Raw genomic sequence first — 18,164 nt, forward strand, 5'->3', positions numbered from 1 at the left:
ACCGTCAGTTTCAACGACTTCGCATCCCAAGTAATGAACACACACTTTGAGTTCACATAAAGACATCATTGCAAGAAAAGGTAAATGGTTAAAAAATTAACATGCAATCAATTTTTACAACAAAAAAGTAAACATCTAATAAATACAACTTAAATTCTTGTAGGTTTACCCACAGAGACAACAACAGATGGTACGTAATATGACAGAAAACATTTTTTAAGTTCAGTTATTTAAACACATAGGTATTACTCAATTTATTTCACTTGACTGGGCGGAGTTTAACCGTTTCGCTCATAATAAACCATTCCATCTATAGCTAGGTGTTTTAGGATAAACGCATCAATGATGTATCCAGTTATTCTTTTGTTAATTCCTTAGATGGCATTGATAGGTGATTAGAAATCAGTAATAATTATAACGGCAATCATCCTAATCACACACATCTTCAAATAGACTGTCCTTATGCAAATTAAAACGTAAGCTCCGCCCGATCAGTTGAAATAACATTGGTAATATGATAAACATAATATATGTATGACGATTCATGAACACATGTATCGTGAACATATAATTAACGTACGACGATTTACGCACCCCTGTATGTGAACATAAAAATGCTCATGACGACTTGTACATACAAGACAAACTTCAGTTAGTACGGAGATATATACGAACAGGTTTAGGCAATGCTCATTTAGTCTGTAAATATACAAAATACGTATACTTAAAAGTACATTTTTAACAACAGTAAAAAGGTACCTATATGTACGTTTGCTTAATTATACAAACAAAAGAACTATTTGAATAGTATTTCCAAAGTAACTTTAACATTTACTTTTTAAGATCAATATTTTCAGGTGTAACTACAGTAACATTTACTTTGTAAGAACAATATTTTTAGGTGTAACTACAGTAACATTTACTCTTTAAGAACAATATTTTCAGGTGTAACTACAGTAACAACCGAAAGTGAGTATGTAGTATGTCAATGAACTAGATACTATCGGCTATTAATTTCCAAAACGTTCACAGTCAGTTTCAACGACTTCGCATATCAAGTAATGAACATACACTTTGAGTTTACATTAAGGCATCATTGCAAGAAAAAGTAAATGGTTAAAAAATGTACATGCAATCAATTTTTACAACAAAAAAGTAAACATCTAATAAATACAACTTAAATTCTTGTAGGTTTACCCACAGAGACAACAACAGATGGTACGTAATATGACAGAAAACATTTTTTTAGTTCAGTTATTTAAAAAACATAGTTATGAAAAACATAATATATGTTTCACGATTCATGAACACATGTATCGTAAACATATAATTAACGTACGACGATTTATGTACCAATGTAAGTGAGCATAAAGTGCTCATGACGACTCATACATACACGATGGCAAACCGTTACAGACATACTTCAGTTAGTACGGATATGTTTATATAAACAGGTTTAGGCAACGCTCATTTAGTCTGTAAATTTATAAATACTTATACTCAAAATTAATATTTTGACAACAGTAAAATATTACCTATATGTACGTTTGCTTAATAATACAGCAAAAAGGACTATTCGAATAGTATTTCTAAAGTAACTTTAACATTTACTTCTTAATAACACTATTTTCAGGTGTAACTACAGTAAGATCCGAAAGTAAGTATGCAAATAAACTAGATATTATCGGCTATGAAACACAAAAACGTTTACGGTCAGTTTCATCGACATCGCATGTCCAGTAGTGTATATTAGTATATACTGTTAGTTTATGATTAATGTACTTATTATTACATTAAAGTTGCAATTTCCTTGGAATAAGTAGACCTTAGCGGTATTAGAGTTATCCTCCGAAAATCGCTTGTCTATTCCCAATTAAGTATTATTTGTTTACATGACTATCATTTGGCAAGTACCGTTGATGACAAGCTAAAATTCATCGGACCAACCATCTAATTGATAAAGCCAGTGCTTTGGAATTTAGAAAATATCACATTACCAGAGCGACAAATGAATGATGGATTGAAAGTAGGTGACGCCATGATGAAACATGAGGAAAGAACAAACATTTACCCCCAAACATTACACTGCAAACTATAAAGACAAAACTACATGACCATTTGTTTTGAACAATAAAGTATCTTTAAACTAAACTAAATCGCAGTAGTCAGAGCTTATGTGTTGTCATACATCATTGATTGTTAATTTTTGTTCGATAAACCTGTTTATAATTATTCGAAATACTATAGAATGCTGTACCCTAAGCATTGATTGATTGTTTGGTTAATAATTCATATTTATATTATTACATTCAAAGAACCACATTCGAACTGTTAAAATTATATTCTTGAAGTATAAATAAGACTATATGGACTGATTTTGTTTAACCTCTTAATAACGTGTTATAGCGTTGCTTTTTATCTTTATAAATAATTACATTTACTGCCCATATAGTCAAATTTTGGTAATATCCCTTTTAGGGCGTGGCTCGCTGCTTATACATCCTGTCATTGTCTTATTATGCTGGATCTTTTTTGTTTATAGTATTGTATTTCATTTCTACTTATTTGCTTTGTCTAAATGCCATTTTGTTTTTCCTTGCTGACTTATTTGTTCGTTTTTTTATAGTGATTGAGTTTAATTTTCAATGTTGACCACTGCACCCCTTTAATTGAAAGATTGACCGATTCTTTTGCTCACAAATTGCTGGCAATATAATGACATTTTAGGCGACTGTCATACAACATTTAACTTTCGTTTTCAACATTCAACATTTGTTTATAAAAATTCTTTTTTTTGCACACATTTTTGTCAATGTAATAAAGTTATCGCAAGATATACTTATAAAAAGCCAGTATAAAACAAGATCTACCAATCAACAATTAGACAGCTACAAAACCAGGTTATAGCCCACCATTTTCTATAAAATAAAATGCACGTTAGTTAGGAAAATAACATTTGCTTTCCATCGTTGATGTGTTCGGGCTTTGGTTTTGTCTTTTGATAACTTTCCGTTTACACTTAACCTTGGAGTTCGGTATTGCCTAGGTTGTCTCGTGGTATCTTATTTGAAGTTGCGACAAGACTAGGGCATTAAATAGATGTTACAACAATCGGCTCATCATCGTACTCATGTTTCTGGTTCGACTAGCATGTCGATATTGCCTTAAGCCATGTAAACTAGAATTATCAGATGTGTACGTTGGTGTCACGAATGAGAGTAATTTTAGTTTATCGGCGTGAAACAAAAGTTCATAGAAAAAAATGTTTTTTTGCAAAAACGTTCTTTGGATGAATTAATTTACTATGTTTATTTTTTTCATTGTAGCGTTCAGTAATCAAACATCGTGTGAATGTCCATGCAGCAATACAATAAGTGAACATACACCATTGAATAGCAGTGATATTAATGATTGGATTAAAAACATAACAAACACATTAACATTAGATAAGAAACAGCTGTCCTCATTTACTAGACGGTTAACCAGTGCCAACGATTCTAGATCGTCATCCAGAGCAATGGGTGCGGTTGGTGGAATTGTGTTAGCAATCTTAATCATATCCATAACAGCTGGCGACATGTATACTCTTGTATCATATTTAAAAAAGCTTGCTTCAAAATGACGTAAAACAAATGTAGAAGACAAATGCAAGAATTTACATGATGAATTTTCAAATTTCACAGAATTACATGAATGATGAATACACCACGACTTCTTTTCTGTTGAGCATTGGTTCTATTTATTTGTCTTGGATATTTTTTAAAACAATTTTGCCCGGACCCTAATTATTGATATATTAACCTTTTTAAGTTTTGTTCAGGTTGCTCACATATTTTTTTCTATAGGTTCAGCTAACTATAATACCATATTTAACCCACCATTTTCCTCTGAATAAATACCTGTATTAAGTTATATAATATGACAGTTATATTCAATTTGGTCCATTAGTTGATAAAATATAATGTTTTATTTTGGCAGTTTTAATTGGACTTCCTTTTGAGTTAAAATTTGTGTTGTACTAATTTATCTACCTTTAATATATATGTCTTTGCAAAACATAGGTTTAAAGCTTATCTATATATTAGTTTAATCACTAATATAATAGCCATCATTGGCTTTTCTATATATTAGGTTTAATGTATATGTGCTTTTGATTAGTCTCTCATAATTCTTTTCATGGTGGCTTATGTATAGGCTGTAGTTAATCTGTTATATACATGATATATGTCTATGTTTTACATGAGGTGATACTTTTATAAATCATTCGTTTTGTTTCGGACATGTTTATAAATTGTTCATTTTGACAAATAAAGGCAACAGTAGTATACCGCTGTTCAAAGCTCCTAAATCTATGGAAAAAACATTCTCTTAATATGTTTCTTTTTGTTTCATTGAGCATATTAAATGGACGCGAATAAAATATAACAGCTTTACCTCCATCTTCTAATTCTTTGTTTGTTAATAACTTTAAATAGTGTTCTCTTACAATTTCCATTAAAGTAACGAACACCTAAAAATAAAACAACACTTTTTGTTTGTATGAATTCAGCCTAGGCTTAAAAATCATTAGACAAAACTACTTAACGTTTTGCTTCCCTGAGATTGATATTGGGTATATATGTAACTCCATTTTCATTTAAGGTAGCACAATACAAAGATTTAATCTCCCAGTTTTAAAATATTGTAACTTTCTTTATAATGCTTGAAATTTATAAAAGTGGTATCTTTGGATAGCTAACAGATTACTCTTCCAAATTAATGGAATGTTAGTATTATACAACAACTATGTAATCAAGTATGATGATAACTGTGTTTACAAGAAATTTCCACTTTTGAAATAAGCTTCTTCGTGGATCCCCCGAGAGTGTTGATTTCATTATATGTTGTGCCTAGAGCCAATATCTACAAGAGGGTGTCTCAGATTTTGGATAGAATGTATAGATCAAATGTTACACCTTATCCAACATTATCTACTTTTCTATGGTATGGATGATTACACTAATTACAAATTCATGAGCGAATGGAATACGATAGCAATAATTTGAGACACTCTTTTGTAGCTCCTGTTGTGTATATAAAGATAACGTTAAAATGTCTTGAGTAGTTATATAGATGAAAGAGCTGAATTCATTCAAGTGAACTGATTAAGATTATGCCGTTATCTGAATAATAGTTCATTACACAATGATTTCATAACAAAAATATTGCATTCATTTAAAAGATTGATGTTTTATCTATCTATATTAACTTCTTTATTTATTTATATGCAATTTTAAGAAAGAAACAGCATTTAAATGTTGGAGATTGGCAGTAAAAAATATTTGTATTGTGCTTCCTTAAACTCCTATAAACTTTACAATTACGATAAAAAAAAATCCAGCAATGGTTATGAAGAAACAGGCATGATGATTGAAGACCGCTCATTTATTCTGTATATAGAAATATGTCTAATAATTAATGGACACATGATGAAATTTTCAGTATATTAACAAATGTTTAAGAAAATGTGAAGGTAACAGGTTAAAAATTCAAGGCCAACCTGAGAATGGATGACCTCTATTGATACTGCTACTTAGTTTCACCATTTGGAAAATCTGCAAAATTTATCAAAATCAGTGCAAAAACATGACAAAGTGACCTGAATATGGAAATGGACTTTTTATTACCTGGATGACTCTGACATGAACACAAATGTTAAAATAAAGGTACCTAGCTACGTGTAGTGTTGCAAGATATTGACTTTTCCATGTGGTTACAAAAAAATACTAAGGCTTTTCTACCTCGGGTATAGAATATCTTAGTTGTATTTGACAAAACTTTAGTATTTAGGTCTTCCATGCTCTTTCAACGTTTTATTTATTTTTTTACCTTTTTTTTTTTTTTTAGATTTGAGCGTCACTGATGAGTCTTTTGTAGACGAAACGCGAGTCTGGTGTATATTCAAAATCCTGGTTATCTATGATGATTTTATTCACAACCACTGGGTCGATAATAAATAAACTCATCATAGATACCAGTACTAAATATTATATATACGCCAGACGCGCGTTTCGTCTACAAAAGATTCATCAGTGACGTTCGAATGCCACTGCTGATTGAGTTTTATTTCCCTTCGGGTATCACCAGCCCAGACATGAATTATCATTGATATGGTCATAATTATAAATTAACTGCTCATAAAACTTCTTTTTTTTTTTGGAATACTAAAAATGTTCTACCTCAGGAATATATTACATTAGTTGTATTTGGCAACACTTTAAGGAATTTTGATCATCATTGCTCTTAAACTTCGTACTTTATTTGGCCTTTTTAACTTTTGGGGATTCAAGCGTCAATGATGAGTCTTTTGTGGACGAAACGCGCGTCTGGTGTAAATACAAAATTTAATCCTGGTATCTAGGATGAGTTTATTCTTGTTAGAAAAAATCTTGTTTGCATATAATTAACAATAATCCAAGAGTTTATATCAATATTTATTTAAATTTTGGTCAATTTCTGCTAATTAAGATTATTTGTAAATCTTAAGTGTACAATACTTACCATTATGCTTTCTAAGATCAATCCAGGAATGTTATAAAGATCTGCTTCACAGTCTCTCTGTACAGACTTATGAAGATCTAACAACAAGTCACCTGCATGTTGTCCTAACGTTGTTTTGTTTATAAAAAGTAATTTTGGGTGCATTTTCTTTATAATCAGAACTGTCTGAGGAAGATGATCTCCTCCATTCTTCATCGGAATCTGATGAATCTAAATTTATGCCATGTCCATGTTTTATCTGTGAAGAAATTATTCAAAGACAGAACACAATTAAAAAAAAAAATAGGTTATAATGATGAGTAATTTATTTTTATCATTTTTACAAAACGTTTTTAGTAATTAAGCTGGACCATGTATAATACATTTGAATTTGTGAAAAAAAATTACGATTTTTTTGGTCTAATAACCAATCTGGTTTGCACTCTATTCTGATAATTATCATACCAGCAAATGATTTTTTTACATTAAATGTTTCAAAGGGTATGTATACTATTAGACCATTCTAAAAGGTACTTATAACACAAGTAGAATGGAGCATTGTTAGATCGTTATAAGCGTAGTGTGGACATACAATCTCTATGTCAATCAGATTCTATAGCACACAATCTTTATGTCAATCAGATTCTATAGACAAACAATCTATATGTCAATCAGATTCTATAGCACACAATCTTTATGTCAATCAGATTCTATAGACAAACAATCTATATGTCAATCAGTTCATAGGCACACAATCTCTATGTCAATCAGTTCATAGGCACACAATCTCTATGTCAATCAGTTCATAGGCACACAATCTCTATGTCAATCAGTTCATGGACACACAATATTTTCGTCAATCAGTTCATGGACACCGGATCTGTACGTTAATCAGATACTATGAACACAAGATCTTTATGTCAATCAGATACCACGGACACACGATCTCTATGTCAATCAGATTCCATGGACACACGATTTCTATGTCAATCAGAATCCACGGACACACAATCTCTATGTCAATCAGTTCATGGACACAGGATCTCGATGTCAATCAGATTCCATGGACACAGGATATGTTTGCACATAGTTGGTGAATGGGTGTAACTCTTCGCCCATCCTTTACACAGTTAATTTCCCCCATCTGCACACACAACTCGCTTGTATGTGTCATCTGTTTGTAGTCGTGAACACGCAAAACAATCACATACTTGTTAGAGTTCTGTTTGATTTTTCTGCCGCTCTTTCCAATTTCTCTAAACTTCGTGTCAAAGTTAAGGCATGGATTATCATACGGATATCGACCTCCTCTTGTGTGCTTAACAATTTCCAACAGTCAGTAACAGTGTTGGTTGAAATAACTTTTACAATATCGGGACTTACAATCGATTCGGCTAAGTAAAGCTCACAATCAGAAGGAATCATAGGGGATTTAACAAAGTTGTGAAGGATAAAACTACCAAATAAATTAAGGAGAGCCTGTTTGTTTTCTTTAACAGAAGGTAAAATCGAGAATGTAACTTGGCATCCACCTTGATTAAAATTGGCACGGTTGGTTATAAAAAAAAGGTAACATTCGAGATGACGATCTCAAATTAAATGACAAATTATACTCTCGTTCATCTCATTTGGCAGCAAAATTTCTACAGCTTCAAGAAACACATATCCTAGTATAAGAATGTAGGTGATGTAGCACATCCCCATTGCTGATATGTATATAAATAATTTTTGTGTATTTACTGTCTTCTGATTGGTTAAAATTATTAGTTTTATTTTCAATGTTGTCAATTTTGATGGCGACACGCCCACTCTGACGTTGTGTATTCATACGCCAACATGTGTGTACGTTGTTATTATCAAGATAAATAATATAAAAGTTCTTTGAGCCTTATTTTTGATAGAAATTTATTTATAATGAATGTCAATAATTTATTTTGATTTTACAAGTTCGATCGTTTATATCAATATACAATGTTATTTCCATTGTTTAATGCAATGAAGGTCTACATATAATAGTAATGCTGCAGCTGATTTATTAAGTTTATGTAAATAAATCGAAAAAAAAACTTCGGTTTCTTTATAGTACAATCTGAATAAAATTTGGATCTATTATAATTTTCATTCGTACATGTATAGTTCTGGACATAATGTTCAATTTCATGATGCTTGATGTATAGGGAAAACGGAAGTATTACATTTTCCCAGCATTAGGTTGGCCTTTTGTGTACCCAAGACAGGGCGAAGGAAGTCAACTTTAGAACGCTGTGATTGGATGTATTAAAGGGTACAAGTTATTTTTTTATTTATCTATTAATAACTGCAGTGTGTATATTTACAATATAAATTTTAGAATCTATTGAAATATTTTCTAGTGAATTATTCGAAAATGTTGCATAATTAGTAAAGGTTGAATCAAGTGCATTTGGTTACTATGCAATTATTCTAAAAATAGTAAAATCACGCGAAGGCCGCGTGGAGTCTGCATGCACAAAGCGTGATAGATATTGTTCGGAACCAAATTGCGTTCTGAAATTCTCTTGACTTTTTATTACTTTAACATATTCCCAATCATTTATTTATTTAGTATATTGATATATAATAAAGCCTGACGAAAGTTCATTCTGTTGTTTCGGGATTGTTCTTAAATACTCGGATACATCGGGATTTTTCAATCTCTAAATTCTGAAAATCAAGTGAAGGCTGCTTGGAGTTTGCATGCAGCAAAAAAAGTGAAACCTTTGGGGGAACAACGTAAATGTAGCATGTTCTGACAGAATATTAGACTTAAGTGAAATGTTTTTGACATCTCTTTTGAAAAAGGTCAAAATGGCTGCCGTTGATATGGACACAGCAAAATTTGAAAAGTGAACCATTTACGGCCTTCAACAATGAGAAAATCAAATGCATTATTTTTAGTTAGAATTTGTTGAAAAAATATGAAAAGTGAAGCATTTACGGGCTTCAACAATGAGCGAAACCAAATGCATTATATTTAGAAGTTGCTTTAAAAAATATGTAAAATGAAGCATTTTCGACCTTCACCAATGAGCTAATAGCAACTGTTGCCTAAAGAGTGTTTCAATGGAAGTTGCGAATTTCTGTATTCTTCCCATTATGATGTCATTGGTCTGTATTCTTTATTTTTGTTTAATTATTTTGTTAAAATTTCTTTATACTTTACCACCCTATTAGCCTTTATTTTTTATATTGGGGTATAAAAGCGTATAGTATGCATTTACAGTTTAAGATGCCATAAATAAATTAATATAATTTCTGACACTATAAATTCTGTTAATAAGATATTTATTTAGGCGCTCCATATAAATAACATGAGAAGAATCAATCAAGTTCATATGGACAGGTTACTCGGACATTTTTCTATAAATAGAGAATCAGGTGAAAGCTGCATGGGTTCTTATTATAGGACATTAATCACGATCAGGTCAAAAATGTTGCATAATTAGTAAAGGTTGAATCAAGTGCATTTGGTTACTATGCAATTATTCTAAAAATAGTAAAATCACGTGAAGGCCGCGTGGAGTCTGCATGCACAAAGCGTGATAGATATTGTTCGGAACCAAATTGCGTTCTGAAATTCTCTTGACTTTTTATTACTTTAACATATTCCCAATCATTTATTCATTTAGTATATTGATATATAATAAAGCCTGACGAAAGTTCATTCTGTTGTTTCGGGATTGTTCTTAAATACTCGGATACATCGGGATTTTTCAATCTCTAAATTCTGAAAATCAAGTGAAGGCTGCTTGGAGTTTGCATGCAGCAAAAAAAGTGAAATCTTTGGGGGAACAACGTAAAAGTAGCATGTTCTGACAGAATATTAGACTTAAGTGAAATGTTTTTGACATCTCTTTTGAAAAAGGTCAAAATGGCTGCCGTTGATATGGACACAGCAAAATTTGAAAAGTGAACCATTTACGGCCTTCAACAATGAGAAAATCAAATGCATTATATTTAGTTAGAATTTGTTGAAAAAATATGAAAAGTGAAGCATTTACGGGCTTCAACTATGAGCGAAACCAAATGCATTATATTTAGAAGTTGCTTTAAAAAATATGTAAAATGAAGCATTTTCGACCTTCACCAATGAGCTAATAGCAACTGTTGCCTAAAGAGTGTTTCAATGGAAGTTGCGAATTTCTGTATTCTTCCCATTATGATGTCATTGGTCTGTATTCTTTATTTTTGTTTAATTATTTTGTTAAAATTTCTTTATACTTTACCACCCTATTAGCCTTTATTTTTTATATTGGGGTATAAAATCGTATAGTATGCATTTACAGTTTAAGATGCCATAAATAAATTAATATAATTTCTGACACTATAAATTCTGTTAATAAGATATTTATTTAGGCGCTCCATATAAATAACATGATAAGAATCAATCAAGTTCATATGGACAGGTTACTCGGACATTTTTCTATAAATAGAGAATCAGGTGAAAGCTGCATGGGTTCTTATTATAGGACATTAATCACGACCAGGTCAAAGATGTTGCATAATTAGTAAAGGTTGAATCAAGTGCATTTGGTTACTATGCAATTATTCTAAAAATAGTAAAATCACGTGAAGGCCGCGTGGAGTCTGCATGCACAAAGCGTGATAGATATTGTTCGGAACCAAATTGCGTTCTGAAATTCTCTTGACTTTTTATTACTTTAACATATTCCCAATCATTTATTTATTTAGTATATTGATATATAATAAAGCCTGACGAAAGTTCATTCTGTTGTTTCGGGATTGTTCTTAAATACTCGGATACATCGGGATTTTTCAATCTCTAAATTCTGAAAATCAAGTGAAGGCTGCTTGGAGTTTGCATGCAGCAAAAAAAGTGAAATCTTTGGGGGAACAACGTAAAAGTAGCATGTTCTGACAGAATATTAGACTTAAGTGAAATGTTTTTGACATCTCTTTTGAAAAAGGTCAAAATGGCTGCCGTTGATATGGACACAGCAAAATTTGAAAAGTGAACCATTTACGGCCTTCAACAATGAGAAAATCAAATGCATTATATTTAGTTAGAATTTGTTGAAAAAATATGAAAAGTGAAGCATTTACGGGCTTCAACAATGAGCGAAACCAAATGCATTATATTTAGAAGTTGCTTTAAAAAATATGTAAAATGAAGCATTTTCGACCTTCACCAATGAGCTAATAGCAACTGTTGCCTAAAGAGTGTTTCAATGGAAGTTGCGAATTTCTGTATTCTTCCCATTATGATGTCATTGGTCTGTATTCTTTATTTTTGTTTAATTATTTTGTTAAAATTTCTTTATACTTTACCACCCTATTAGCCTTTATTTTTTATATTGGGGTATAAAAGCGTATAGTATGCATTTACAGTTTAAGATGCCATAAATAAATTAATATAATTTCTGACACTATAAATTCTGTTAATAAGATATTTATTTAGGCGCTCCATATAAATAACATGATAAGAATCAATCAAGTTCATATGGACAGGTTACTCGGACATTTTTCTATAAATAGAGAATCAGGTGAAAGCTGCATGGGTTCTTATTATAGGACATTAATCACGACCAGGTCAAAAATGTTGCATAATTAGTAAAGGTTGAATCAAGTGCATTTGGTTACTATGCAATTATTCTAAAAATAGTAAAATCACGTGAAGGCCGCGTGGAGTCTGCATGCACAAAGCGTGATAGATATTGTTCGGAACCAAATTGCGTTCTGAAATTCTCTTGACTTTTTATTACTTTAACATATTCCCAATCATTTATTTATTTAGTATATTGATATATAATAAAGCCTGACGAAAGTTCATTCTGTTGTTTCGGGATTGTTCTTAAATACTCGGATACATCGGGATTTTTCAATCTCTAAATTCTGAAAATCAAGTGAAGGCTGCTTGGAGTTTGCATGCAGCAAAAAAAGTGAAACCTTTGGGGGAACAACGTAAAAGTAGCATGTTCTGACAGAATATTAGACTTAAGTGAAATGTTTTTGACATCTCTTTTGAAAAAGGTCAAAATGGCTGCCGTTGATATGGACACAGCAAAATTTGAAAAGTGAACCATTTACGGCCTTCAACAATGAGAAAATCAAATGCATTATATTTAGTTAGAATTTGTTGAAAAAATATGAAAAGTGAAGCATTTACGGGCTTCAACAATGAGCGAAACCAAATGCATTATATTTAGAAGTTGCTTTAAAAAATATGTAAAATGAAGCATTTTCGACCTTCACCAATGAGCTAATAGCAACTGTTGCCTAAAGAGTGTTTCAATGGAAGTTGCGAATTTCTGTATTCTTCCCATTATGATGTCATTGGTCTGTATTCTTTATTTTTGTTTAATTATTTTGTTAAAATTTCTTTATACTTTACCACCCTATTAGCCTTTATTTTTTATATTGTGGTATAAAAGCGTATAGTATGCATTTACAGTTTAAGATGCCATAAATAAATTAATATAATTTCTGACACTATAAATTCTGTTAATAAGATATTTATTTAGGCGCTCTATATAAATAACATGATAAGAATCAATCAAGTTCATATGGACAGGTTACTCGGACATTTTTCTATAAATAGAGAATCAGGTGAAAGCTGCATGGGTTCTTATTATAGGACATTAATCACGACCAGGTCAAAAATGTTGCATAATTAGTAAAGGTTGAATCAAGTGCATTTGGTTACTATGCAATTATTCTAAAAATAGTAAAATCACGTGAAGGCCGCGTGGAGTCTGCATGCACAAAGCGTGATAGATATTGTTCGGAACCAAATTGCGTTCTGAAATTCTCTTGACTTTTTATTACTTTAACATATTCCCAATCATTTATTTATTTAGTATATTGATATATAATTGAACCATAAAACTAATTTTTGACTATTCACATTTTACATAATCAGCTTCACGGATTATTCAATGTGAAGAGTCAAAAATTAGTTTTATGGTTCAATACATTCAAATTAAATGATAGACATTCATTAAATTTAAGCTTTAAATAGCTCCGGCATATTAGGCGTTATGCCTCATATATGGCTTGAAATGTTAAAATAATGCTTCTGAGATAAATAAATTTGATATTGTTGATATATAAAGGTATGAAATATCATATAAATGTTGATTATTTTTCATTTTACGTAAAAGCAATTATAGCCGTATAGTCCGAATGACAATTAAACTCTTTAAATAAGCGACTTTTTCTTACTCGGTCACTGTACTAATGTGAGTGGGTGTGTAACTGGAGAAACACAAAATAATATCAGAAATTATGCTAAATGTGAAGGTTTGAATTTATAATTTGGTCTTAATGAGTGCAGCTGGCAGACAAATGATTCGTAAAATTACACATAAACCACCTTTAAATGTTATAAAATTAATAACAAATATAATGTTTGTAATCATAATTTGTATTTTTAGATAAAATGTTCATGTAATTGGTTATTTTTGAAATATTATGAAAATGGCTTTTGACATAAATTATAATAAATACATAATTAGCCAGAAAGTAGGCGAACAAAATACTATTAATAACCTCTTATCCAATAAAGTTTGCTTCATTGTACAACTAGAGACATTCGAGAACAAAGATGAGTATCATTTATGTAGTTTTATCCCTTTCAGTATTAGGAAGCGTTTACACATCGCTTGCATATAACAAGGTAAACAATCTTTTATATCATCATCTTAAAAAATACAAATGACAATAGAACATTGTAGAATGTATTCAAGTTATTTTTAATTTATTTTTAATTTTTGAAACAAATGAGTATACGACAGTTATAAACACAAGACTGAAAAAAGGCTAAAAATTCATCCAATATTCATATTCAATATTAATATTCACACTTTGTCTTTTAATAAAACATCAAATTGTTTTATGATGTTATCCATAGTTTCCTACCGGTTTCAGTATTTTACAGATATTCATGGCTATGCGTGAACAGTGAAACTATGGAGATAATTTTTTGAACAATTTGGTGTTTTAATAGACAAAATGCGAATATTCATATAGACTTAAAACATTTTATGCATTTTCAGCCTTATTTATTCCCTATTCTATGCACATCTTGGACAAAATTTATATCTTTTCAATATATACTAGTCGACAAAAGAAACGGTACATGGCAATGTTATTTCCATATATAATGAAAATTGCAGCTCCTATTCAGACTTTGTAAAACGTCACCATTGTCTGAGAAAAAAGATGATGAAATACGGGTATGTCAAAGAACGTCTCGTCTTCTTTTTGTCTACAAACGTTCATCGGAGGGTTCCAAGACCTTGCTGATTAATATTCCGTATCAACTTCACAAATAATACACATGGTCTTGAAGTATAGATTCTGCAAACTGACGTTGTTTATCATCTTAATAACGTGTTACATTGTTCTTTTATTTGTCTTTATTGATATTACTTTTACTATTTAGTCTGTTTTCATGATAACTATTTGACGCGACTGTGTACTTATGTATTCCGTCGTACTTTGATTCTTTGAACGACAAAATTATTATATATTATCTGCGTGATGTCAAACGCGCGATTCTACGGCAGCACTTGAAATCTTTCGATCCTGTATGGGGTGAATTAACATAGATAAATAAAATCGTATACTTCAAAGGCAAAATGAGGTTGTTGAATTTGATGTATGCCTTTTTGTGTTTTAATTTAACATTTGTTTGTTTTATATTTTGATTAAGATGATTACACAATTTTGACTGATGTACCCTTATTTTGACATTTTTACCTTTTGTGTGTTTGTTTTGTTCACGCATCGTTATCATTACAATGTAATTGTACAGGTCATACAGGTGAAAGGTTAAACTAGCTAATAAACCAGGTTCAACCCAACATTTTCTACATAAGAAAATGCCTGTACCAAGTCAGGAATATGACAGTTTTTTTTATCCATTCGTTTGATTTGTTTGAGCTTTTGATTTTGCCATTTGATAAGGGACTTTCCTTTTGATTTTTTTCGGAGTTCAGTACTTTTGGGATTTTACTTTATATTCCTATAAATCTATAGAAGGTAAAATGAATAAAAATATTAGGTGTAAAGCATATGCATGAATTTATAGAGCTAGCTATTCAAATTTTTTTGGTTTGGTATGATTTTCAGAACTGGCCACTGAATGCTTTATATTTCATATCCTTAATTACAGAGATTGCCACCAGTAGCCTTTGACTCGGCAAATAGTGATCTCCCTCAAATGAAATTTGAGACCATCACTGTAACAAAAGGGCGATATGGAACCTATATCAAAGCTAACTTTAAAATGAACAAAAACCAATATTTCGGCAGTGACTATCATTCTACATGGTTTGTAGATAATATTCCTGTGCAATCTAGTAAGTAGTCGTCATAAAGACATCTGTAATCATCACACAATATCGCAACAACTTGTTTCCAACAGCCACGTGAACTAAAATAGACAACTAGAAATAAAAAAAATAAAAAAATTGCATTCACGATTTGTAAAACTCTAAACAGAAACAAGTCTAGACTAGAAATATAAAAATCCTGGCTTGGGATAGATTAACAAAGGAATGAGAGGTCTAAACTTGTGTTATATTGTTTTTTAATTCTTCGAATGTTTTACTTTAACCGGTCTAATGTTAATAACTCAATATCTGTTGTTACAGAGTTTGTCATTCCATAACTTCAAACAATGTATTATAATATCTTTAATATTTGTACTAAATAAAGGCAACAGTAGTATACTACTGTTCAAAACTCATAAATCCATGGACAAAAAACAAAATCGGGGTAACAAACTAAAACCGAGGGAAACGCATTAAATATAAGAGGAGAACAACGACACAACACCGAAACGCACCACACACAGAAACGGACCAAGCTAATAAATACTAATAAAGAGGTAAATATTCACGTTTTCTATATCGATATTTAAGCACCACAACATTTTCTTTGATGAATATTCCAAGGTAATCTTTTATTTTGTAGTTTACATTAAGAACAAGGATTTCTCCGCCTATGGGAGTTCAGTGAAGTCTGTTTCTGATGGACGTTTGATTTCATTCGATCTATCAACTTCTTTGACGCCAAATGATATTGCAAAAACAACTTTTAAAGTTATTGTCAGATACAAGCATGATGATTTTTTACGCTTAAAAAAGAAGAAGGAATCAAAACATTTCTACAGCTATCAGAACTATGAAATTACATTCAAAGGTTCTGACTTGGGTTTCCCTGCAGTTTTCCCTTCACAAACATATAACTTTGATGATTTTGAGTTTTTCATAGCTAAGCAATCGAGTACAAGGAAATACAGAGGCATGTTTGGTTTCGACCACGACTCTGAAAGTTCTGTTAATGAAATCTCCACGTCGTTTGAAGGGTTCGAAATCAAAACAAAACCAACCAGGTATATGAACGATATAGCCACACGAGATGGTAATACTACACTGCTCACCTATTCAGAAATCTCAGTTCCTGCATTTTTAAACAAGCTTAAGGTTGTCAATATTGATTTAGTGGAAGACACCAAGAGACGGTATCATGGTTTGTTAAAAGTAACAGTTTCTACAACTAACAGGTTAAACGTAGATATCAAGTATGTTTTTGAACTAACGAGCTATCTTTACAATGGTTTAAGCCTCAAAAAGCCTTTCTTTCCTCTAACTGGATTAATCATAACAAATTTTGAGGAAAGTGGTGACGCAGAAAAGCCAACATTAATATGCAGAGTATTTGGTTTTAGAAATGCCAAAGTTGAATTATTCCTACAAACAACAAAGTCTGATGACAGGGTAGAAGTTACCAAGAATGTTTACCCGATCTACAATGAATTCGAAACAGTGCAAACTCTAGTCTTTGTTGAAAAAAGTGACAGACAGGCTGGGACATATTACTGTGTAGCAACTTGTTTAGACGGAGACAAAAAGTTCAAAGTCGAAAAAAGAAAAAATATGTTTTTGTAATAAATATTTAGTACTTGAATAGAACCTTAGCTTAAGGTTCGACTAAAAAAGAAATTATGATAAACAAATAAAACACAGTTGTATATGCGCGTCTTTTGATTATCTTTCTTGTTACACACCAGTAATAAATATCAAGCTTACATAGTCATTAAAAGAGGAACGAGAAAACACCAGAGGAACAGTCATACTCATAAATCGAAAATAAACTGACAACGCTATGGTTAAAAAATGAAAAAGACAAACAGACAAACAATAGTACACATAACACAAACATCGACGAAGCAAATTAAATCCTTGGTAGAACGAATCGTATGGGTGCTTTTAGACATTGATAACTGTATCAAAGTATCATTGAATTTTACAAATCATGGACAAAGACATCTGTACAATTCAGAGATAACACCATGTGTAAAATAAGTTAAAAATAAATCTGTGTTTTATTGATATTGGACTATTTTTTTCTTAACATTTTACTATTACACAAAAACAGCAGTTGCAATCGAGTCTGAGGATTCCGTACAAAAGTGTACAAATTGTTTTGATTCAGAGGGGCTTTGAATACCTTTATATTGTATTTTATATAAAATAGAAGATGTTGTATGATTGTCAATGAGATAAGAGACCAAATCCTATAATCACCATACCACCTTCAACAATGATCATAGTGTATACTGCATACTCAGCTATGCAAGACCCCAAAATGACGATAAA

At 31.2% G+C, this 18,164-nt stretch overlaps 1 protein-coding gene across 1 annotated transcript; it reads left to right on the forward strand.

Moving 5' to 3' along the window:
• Nucleotides 1-14,060: 14,060 nt before the first annotated feature.
• LOC134706451 (uncharacterized) lies at nt 14,061-17,771 on the forward strand. The gene is made up of 3 exons (XM_063565402.1): nt 14,061-14,173; nt 15,674-15,860; nt 16,477-17,771. Exons 1-3 carry the CDS (start codon nt 14,102-14,104, stop codon nt 17,451-17,453), a joined length of 1,236 nt encoding a protein of 411 aa, XP_063421472.1. The 5' UTR covers nt 14,061-14,101; the 3' UTR covers nt 17,454-17,771.
• Nucleotides 17,772-18,164: the final 393 nt, after the last annotated feature.

The sequence above is a fragment of the Mytilus trossulus genome, chromosome 2, assembly GCF_036588685.1.
Source record: "Mytilus trossulus isolate FHL-02 chromosome 2, PNRI_Mtr1.1.1.hap1, whole genome shotgun sequence".
NCBI lineage: Eukaryota > Metazoa > Mollusca > Bivalvia > Mytilida > Mytilidae > Mytilus > Mytilus trossulus.

What these genes read in the sequence shown, in the direction of transcription:
- LOC134706451 (XM_063565402.1), top strand. Translation starts at nt 14,102, where the DNA reads ATGAGTATCATTTATGTAGTTTTATCCCTTTCAGTATTAGGAAGCGTT. An exon ending in CATCGCTTGCATATAACAAG is followed by an intron (nt 14,174 to 15,673) that starts GTAAACAATCTT and finishes CCTTAATTACAG; the next exon opens with AGATTGCCACCAGTAGCCTT. An exon ending in TAATATTCCTGTGCAATCTA is followed by an intron (nt 15,861 to 16,476) that starts GTAAGTAGTCGT and finishes TTTATTTTGTAG; the next exon opens with TTTACATTAAGAACAAGGAT.